At 38.8% G+C, this 8,900-nt stretch overlaps 1 protein-coding gene across 2 annotated transcripts; it reads right to left on the bottom strand.

Moving 5' to 3' along the window:
• Positions 1-7,196: 7,196 nt before the first annotated feature.
• On the bottom strand, positions 7,197-8,624 carry LOC122764365. Of its 2 annotated transcripts, none has more exons than XM_044018548.1 (6): positions 8,568-8,624; positions 8,365-8,482; positions 8,184-8,275; positions 7,946-8,060; positions 7,487-7,759; positions 7,197-7,245 (listed from the first exon to the last, which is right to left on the bottom strand). In XM_044018548.1, the coding sequence occupies exons 1-6, from the start codon at positions 8,619-8,621 to the stop codon at positions 7,208-7,210; spliced, it is 690 nt and encodes a 229-aa protein (XP_043874483.1). In that variant the 5' UTR covers positions 8,622-8,624; the 3' UTR covers positions 7,197-7,207. The 2 variants fall into 2 exon arrangements, with proteins under 2 accessions (XP_043874483.1, XP_043874482.1); XM_044018547.1 differs by having other exon boundaries at positions 7,200-7,447; positions 7,483-7,759.
• Between the last annotated feature and the right edge of the window lie 276 nt (positions 8,625-8,900).

Here is an 8,900-nt window from a genome sequence, read left to right as displayed (position 1 = left end):
GGCTGTAACGGGGACGTAACAACCATGAACATGAATTCCGTCAGGTTCAACCAACTCAGAGTTTCAGTCCTGAATCCGACAACTTGAGAGAGAGAAAATACATGGGGTGCATGTGGTGTGACATGGCTGCTGCAGCATGCCCGATTATACAGTATCTAATTGAAAGTGTTACATGGCTTTTGGAGCCACGACCCTACTGAATGTTTCCACAGCTCATGTCTTTTTCTTCTCGACGTGCAGCTATGCAGCCCTCCGACATCAAACAGTGTAGAAAACAAGTACAATCTGTTTCAAATGATGAAGATAAATACCTCATTGTACCAGAAGGCAAGTGAAGTAGCCAAGCTTCTAAAACCTTCAGAACAAACTTCATTATGACTTAGCTCAACTCAACATGCACACATTGAAGCTGGCAGCAACCACAGGCCACTGACTGTAGCAGGTCAAACAAACCCATTGCATCCTGCATATGTACACGTCCCACATCCATTTCCCATGTATTTTAGCTGTTAGGCTCAGAGTTTCCTGCTTTCTGAAACAGCCTCAAACCTTTTCTAGTGTTTTTCTTTTTTTTTACGCAGAGCATAATAAAAAAACATTGCACAAAAGTCATGTGTCTGTGTGTTACAGGCCAAGGTGTTTTTCTTTCAATCTCATCAAGAATACAGAATACTCAAATGTTGAAACTCACTCTGTTTCTTCAGGTGTTCATGTCATAGCTCCTTATTAGACCACATAACAGACCTTTTGACCCTGACCCTGAAAAAGTTGACTTTTTCAATTTCCTCTTCAGTTACATTGAGCCACTTCAACAAACTGAATGTCTGTAAATGAAAACACTCTTAATCATGAATGAAATCCATTCATTTGAGTGTTTTGTTTTGCTTTGTTTAAACATGATCTTAAAGTTTGCACTGTCTGATAACAACTTGTTGTGTTCTGATACTTTGCAGTGGCAAAACCTGGGATGACACATGGGAGCCTGCAAACACATTTGCACAACAACACCACACTGCCACCCCTGAGTCTCCTCCTCCTTCTGGTTCAGTTAGCTGAACCTAACTGGTTGGGCTCTACTCACAGCAGGGGAAAAGAGACAATCGACAGAAATGACTGACACTGAGCTCAAATCAAATACTGTGCTGCAACACGTGTCTTTTGTGTTTATTGAAGGAATGTGTTCATGGATCTTGTGTTCTATCAACCATGTTAAATGACATCTGGTAAACATCAATCATTTATTAAGCTCAACATGTAAGAAAGTCATCATTCTTATACTTCAAGTACCAGCACACTAGGGCTATTGAGTGTTTAGGCTTGCTGAACTTCAGTTAAGTGTTGGCACAGTGCATGTACCCAGTATATGTTTGTGTTTCTTCCAGACAGTTGACACACATTAAGCACGTTTTGTATTTGTCATTAACTGAGGTTGTCATAGTTTGTATGCATGCATGTAGCCTATTTATTTCACACTGAGAGTCAAAATCCACAAACAGTACATTCATACATTACTTAACGAGCTCGATTATTGGAATTGCTCCACAAATATAGCAAGTGATGATAAACTATTTAGAAAATACAATAAAGAAAGATTAGGAACAAACAGACAATCAGCCAATAATAAGCTTTCATATCCAAATAAGATTAGAGTGTTCAAATAATACATATAAAAGAATAATAAATATACATATATAGGTATATAGCTATATAAGCATAACATAGGAATAAAGAAATATATAGTTTCAAATAAATGAACAATGATAATAAGTGTCAAATATCTAAAAATATAGCAATGTGTTGATTATTATATGTTTGTCATAAGGGTTAATGTATCATGTACATATTGAATTCAACCATGAAAATACTGTAAGCTATACTTATACTTATCAATCCGGTTTTTAATTCTGACGTAACCCCCTTTCAAAATACAATTTCCGGATCCAAACGCTGTCATACTCTCACTACACTACGCCCGGCTGTATTTTCCTTACTGCCAATTCCCATTTGAAGTTTTTCTTTTAATGATATCCTCAACTTCAAAACACCAAAGTGTCCTTGAGAACTCCACGGCGGTGGTTTTTGACTACTACATTACCCATGATCCTTAGCCACAGATTGAATTTATTTTAAACTGATCAAGATTTAGATTTTGTGCACATGTCCACTTTTTTAACGTAGCATATTTCATGTATAAGCAGAGTAATTGCTGGTTTGACTGTACAAGATATACATCACTAGATGCTTTTTGCGATTAAAACTGTAGTTGCAAACCGGAAGTCCAACTTAGCTAGGCTACCTAAAAGGATATTTCAAGAATACTTGCTAAACCATCTAAAATAGAACAAATGACGTAGTTATTCTAGACATAGCTCAACCAAATACAGTGTCATTTGTAATTTGGCTGTACTACACATCTTTGATACATTTGGTAAATGCGTTTTTACAACCCTATTTTGATGTCAACTGGATAAACTACAATTGTGGTGATGGTATGCAACAAGCTGTATGGCCCGCCCCTAGGGAATTGTAGTTTTCTTTCAAAAATAGTCTTTTCCATAGAATTGAGAGATGCAAATAATGAATTGAGAGTACACAAATGAGTTGAAGGGGATAGTTACAATATGTGTGTAATCAGATTTGGTTCAAATAAATTTCAACCATATTTGACCAAAATTGTATAGATGGACTATATTCACATGATAGCTAAGGTCAAGCGCTCTCTATAACAGTTGGTTCCATGTCTGTAGAACTTTGGTTGCTGAATTATAACCCTTCAAACATAGAACAAGGCCAAGGTTCAAAGGTCATTCATTCAATGTAGGAGCCATGTAGAGTCTTCATAATGATACATGTTACTCACCAGGCTGAGATCTTTCCAATGATGTATTTGGTTTAGCTTTGAGACAACATTTGGATTTTCTCATTTCATGGACACAGGCCATCCCAGACCTAGTTTCAGGCAGCACTTTGAGGGCCATATAAAAATATATTTTTGTTTAGTTTTAATGTAAATAGTCATCAAAATAAAGGATGTAGAAATAAAAAGTCTGTTTTATTAGCCAATGCAAGCATTTAACCTACATTAGCATTTGCTCCCCCAAAAGATTTGGTTATATATGCACATATGACACGCCTATTATTGTTGGTATTTCAGTTATTACTATTATTGTTATTATTATTATTATTATTATTATTATTGTTATTATTATCATAATTATTATTACTGTTATTATTATTGTAGGGCCACACGGTTGGCGTAGTGGTCGAGCCCCGGTTGGAACAAGGGCCTTTCTGCATGGAGTTTGCATGTTCTCCCAGTGTGTGCGTGTGTGCGTGGGTTCTCTCCGGGTTCTCCGGGTTCCTCCCACAGTCCAAAGACATACAATATGGGGATTAGGTCAATTGGACACCCTAAATTGACCATAGATAGGTATGAGTGTGAGAGTGAATGGTTGTTTGTCTCTATATGTGTGTGGCCCTGTGATGGACTGGCCAACTGTCCAGGGTGTACCCCGCCTATCGCCCCATGTAGCTGAGATTGGCACAGCACCCCCCGCGCCCCTCTGGTGGAGGATAGAGCGGTAGATGATGGATGGATGGATTATTATTATTATTGTTAATATTACTATTTTCACATGAGAGCAATTCATATACAATTATTTAAATATTTTGTTTCAATTGACTCGTGATTAAAGAAGAAATGCCATTGTACAACAATAAGAATAGCCTATGTAGCCCCAGGACGACAAACAGACAGGCAGACAGACAAATACATTGATACATATATAGACAGACAGACAGACATACATATATCTCTGTTACAGTTTTTCTCAATAGTTAAAACACTAAACCCTATTGTCTGAACCAAATGCTCAGTTGCCTGAACCCACTGATTGAATCAATCAGTCTTTTGTCAAAACCATAAGCACTTTTCACCTGTTTAGACACAACTTGCCAACACATTTTCATTGTGATGCACCTGTGCTGCATAATGGTGAGCACAGGTGACACAAGTCAAACACAGTTAAAGCACAAGTGTCACCACGTGAAGACAACAACTCAAAACTGATCACACTTGTGGCTGATGATGTGAGGGAACATATAAGCCAGTTCAGAGAGCACTGGTTTGTGAGGCCCTATGATGGATAGAAATCTGAGAGGAAGAGTTTGTGTGAGAGGAGGTCGAGGAGGTCAGTGAAGATATCTGATGAAATCAGAGCGACTGTGATTGACCATGTTCTTGTCCATGGTATGAGCATGAGGGAGGCCGGACAAAGGCTACAACCAAACATCAGTAGATTCACTGTGTCCACCATAATCCCAAGATTTAGAGAAGAGAACAGGTAATTACCTTTTTTGACATTATAGTACAGTCTGTAAATGTTGACAGCAATTACTGTATGACATACTATATACTGTACCACAGTATACTGTAAGTAAGTACATGTTTCTGTACATCACTGTACCAATGTACTGTAGTATTGTAATGGAGGGTTGGTCTAACTGTTGTAGGCCTAGTATTCCATGTATATCTTTTGTAACTGCATGTTCTCTTGTTGTAGAATTGAAAGACTGCCACACGGGGGTGGGAGGACAGCTATGTTCTCCCCACACCAAGAGACCCTAATTGTTGATATGGTCCGTGAGAACAACGCCATTAAACTGAGTGAAATTCAGCAGAAGATCATTGAGGACCATGTAAATGTTGAGGGTATCAACAGTGTCAGCCTCTCTACTGTTGATCGTGTCAGACTGTGCATGAAACAGCCTGGATACAGCATGCCAGAGGTTTTTACCCCGTTGCCTGGCCAGACAACATGTGGCCTGTGATGTGGATGAAGTCCTGTGGCCTGACCCAGTACGGAGACATGATGATGTGGCTGAGTAATGCACTTATTTGTATATTTGTGTACTTTATTTTTACATGGGCTTACTGTAGACAAGTGACAAATGCATAAGATTTCTGTTTGTTTTACAAGTGCTACGTGTAAAGATTTCTGTGCTATTATATAATCTATATTCTAAATGCACAGGTGTTTTGTTTTGCAACATGCATTTAGCCTACAGTGAACAATAAACATTTATTTCTCCAGCTTCATGTCCTGAGCATTGTGTTTTCTATTTTTCTACATAGTGTTGAGTGACTGTTCAGTAGTGTTTTTAAGATTCGACAACAAAGTTCAGATTTGAGCACAGATTGAACTGTTTTGAGGTGAAAGTTTGGTTTTGAAAGAAGAGTCTGAGGTTTTGTGAATGTAGCTTGAAAATTGGGTTTTGTGTTCACAGTTTAGAGAAAAGAGAGAGCAGCTTTCAAGAAATGTGTCTTAGCAATCAAGAAAAACTGTAACAGAAGGTGTTTTATCGACTGTGATTGTAAAATGTGAAATGTCTCATTTCATGGCATATTTCAAAGAATATATGACTCAGGGTATTTGAAAAGTTGAAGTTTATTGTCCTTCCTCTTGAATAAATACAGGTACATTAAAATGTGTTTGAATGAAAGTGATGACCTACATGAAGGACAATTGATACCAAACATCACTATCAAACTTTAACTGAATCAAGTAAATATAAAAACATGTTCCAGTAATACACGTTAGTACAATGGACTTGTAATCATTTGATCAATGTTAATTACATACAAAAGAAAACATGATACAGATAATGGTGTACAACTCAAAATACATATAGCAACAATATGATCAAATATCTATAAGTCAAGTATTTCTTTAAGTTATAAATAATCAAAATGGTGCAAAGGAAATATATATTGAATGTACATGATTACAGTATATGCTTGTTTCCATGTATGTATATACATTATATACAGGATGAGTTCCCCTATACTCATTCAAAAGAGAACATAAACAAGTATCTGTGGTTGTTACGACCAGGCCTAGGAGAAAACCTGATCACAACATCAAATAATGACACTCCCCTTGTCAACTCCCAAGAAAGCACCAGCAACAAGTCAAACAAAGCATTTTAACCAGTTTATTAAAATCAAGTACAAAATGTCTGCTGGCAGTCTTGCTGTGAGTGCTTTGAGGAAGTCCGCTGCAGCTGGGATGATCAGGCCTCTTATTCAGAGTCCTTCCTGTGCAGGACCAATCAGCTCCCAGGATCCACCCTAGACTCACCCACATAGGCCATGCACACCTGCAACCCATCTCACACGCAGACACATACACACAGGGAAGAAGCAGTCACAACCCTGGGGTCGTAACAGTGGTTCATTAAGTCACAACAGCTGGACAGTATGTTATCTAAACTGCTAAACTCTGTTAAGCACATGAAGTGCAGGTAACTTTGTCGGTAGGATACCAGTTACAAACGGGCTGGTTAGTGAACCACGCATGGTTCAACGTGCCAATGGATTCCGTCTTTGTGTATTTTTAGCTAAGGCTGGACCAGAGAATATTTGCTTCAAACAGATTGTTCTTGGTGAAATTTGCAGGAAGTGAGTAGCCATGGTGTATTTTATAGAATCTTTTATTCTATTTATTATTATTATTTATTGATTTAACCTATATGAGCTGCATCCCCTGATACTTTGTAAACAGTCTTCCCTGTCCTCTCATATCTGCTGTCTATATAAAAATAATAATACTACTTATAGTAATACTAGAAATGAAGGAGATTTTGTCCGTTTTTTCTAAAACACTCCTGCTGGAAACCATGCTACCATGGCTCATTTGTTTTGTTGCAATGGTAAGAAGTATTTTTGGGCCAGAGGGCATCACGTGACCAACCTACAGTAGCATTTGTAATTCCACTGGCACAAGAAAGTGGAGCAGCGGTAACGGGTACAATTACAGTGCATCATCAGAACTGTCCGAGTCACTGTCACAATCATCCGGCTTGTGCAAGAAGCCGGATGATTGTCAGACAAAAGTCGCAGGTAGCAGTCTCTAGCTTGCATCTTCTTCTCTCTGATGTTCTGCTGCTTTCTCAGGATGATGCTCTGCAGACCTTTCAACCCCTCTTCACTAAAGCCACATGGCCAATCTTACAGATAGAAAAAAATGAGATAAAACCTATATTAGTTTATCAGCAGTCATTGTTTTGTAATTTAATGACATACTTTTCACTGTCTCACTAGAAAGTAGACTGGACAACTCTTGCGAGGTCTTTGCACGAGTTGAAAGCCATTTCCAGTGGTGGTCCATCTCCAGAACAAGAATATTCTTCTTCTCCTCCAGTCTCCTTACTGCCATGATGATGTCAAACGCCTTTCTCTTTGTCCTTAGATCGACAGAGTCTCAAATGCATTTCTTTTTACAAAGATTTGAAGTGAATTCAATTTTATTCACAACATACATTATCTCAAGGCACTGTACATAGACAATATCATGAAGTTAGTTATATGTACTCTGTCAAAGAATGTCTAAAGTCCTGTAGGGTAACAGATCCTCATTTGAGGGTACTGGTTCTGTGTTTGTGTGTCATTATCAGTCCGATTTGTTCAAAGTAGTAGTGTACATACCACTGTGTGGTAGCTGCCATGGCCAAGCTGTCTCGCCAGACACAATGGTTTCCATGCAAAGACTTTCTGTGCTTGGAACTATTTTGTTGTATTTCTCCACAACAGAGGTCAGGATCCCCTTCTCCTCCCTGATTTTGCGGCGGATCCTGGCACGACCTTTGTTGCCGTCAGTATCTTTATAAAGACGCTGTGAGCGTCTCTTTATACTGGTCACCAGCACCTCGATTCTACTGGCCAAGGCATCCACATCATTTGTGCTTGTGTTTGTTGTTGCTGAGAAGACATAGATTGCACTTTCCTTTAAATAACTTACAAGTAAGCAACACTGTACTTGTCATTAATTTGTACTCATATTTGGAAATAAAAATGTACCAATAGGGTGTTATTTATTATTCTAAGACAATTAAGCTTCATATTATTATTCATGGATAAAAGTATTGCCAGTAATCATTTTCTCACCTTCTGCCCACTCTTTGACATCACTGACCCAGTCTTCCAAATGGCTCTCTGTCACTGCCAACTGAGCTTTCATGGACTCAACATTCTGTTGCTTGCTTTGTAGAGATTGTATGGTCTACATTGACACAATCAGAGATAACAATAAATAAGAAACACATGTTCAGCCAATGGCTTTAAATACTGCTAACACAGAATATTGAACATTTAAAGAAAAAAAGAAAAATACTGATGTCATTACCTTGTGATATCTGTGAGACAGTGAGGTGACCAAATTGTCGAACTTTTGCTGATTCCAGCGCATGGCCAAGAGAGTCAGCATGTCTGTGCGTCCTACAAACACAGAACATATATAATGTAACCATTATACCCATTTCTTATTATACATACCATCTAACTAGTGCAGTATGTGGTCATCTCACCAGCTTTTGACATGTGCTTTGTGGTCACTGCAATCCTAGAGAGGAAGGCATTGCACTGCTCAACCTCCTCGCCTAGTGTTAGGCCAGCCCCTTCCTGATATGCCCCACTCCATTTGACCTGGTTAAAATACAAAGAAAACACTGAAAACATGAGGACATTCATGTGCAGATTAAGTGATTCTGTTAAGTAAATCTTTACTTACCTCGCATTTGAAATCATGAGCTTTGGCATGAAATACAGACAGGAACGGCTTCATGCGGAGGAGGGGCTGGAGCTTTTTGGAGGTAGGGCCAATACTTGCAGGTCACATCCATACAGAAGAAAGTGATTTGCCTGCTGGCAAGCTTTTCTTGCAAATACAGGGGATAAGCAAACATTTCTCCCCTGTAATATTGAGAGCACGCAGCAGAACACCATGCCTACACACCACAAGCTCCAGTCCCTCCTCATCTACCTTGCTGGTGGATCTTTGGGAGGTCTCTCTAGCTGCTGACCACTCCCCTCCACAAACACCTCTTCCAGAGACCTAAAATGG

This window comes from Solea senegalensis, unplaced genomic scaffold, assembly GCF_019176455.1.
Source record: "Solea senegalensis isolate Sse05_10M unplaced genomic scaffold, IFAPA_SoseM_1 scf7180000017375, whole genome shotgun sequence".
Taxonomy (NCBI): Eukaryota; Metazoa; Chordata; class Actinopteri; order Pleuronectiformes; family Soleidae; genus Solea; species Solea senegalensis.
Note: the sequence above shows the minus strand (reverse complement) of the source record. Positions and strands in the feature narration are given on the sequence as shown.

Excerpts from the sequence above, each read along its gene's own strand:
- LOC122764365 (XM_044018548.1), bottom strand. The coding sequence starts at position 8,621 with ATGAAGCCGTTCCTGTCTGTATTTCATGCCAAAGCTCATGATTTCAAA. Across the intron at positions 8,061-8,183 it reads TGTCTCACAGATATCACAAG|ACCATACAATCTCTACAAAG; the intron begins GTAATGACATCA and ends GTGTCAATGTAG. Across the intron at positions 7,246-7,486 it reads ATGGCAGCTACCACACAGTG|GACAAAGAGAAAGGCGTTTG; the intron begins GTATGTACACTA and ends TGTCGATCTAAG.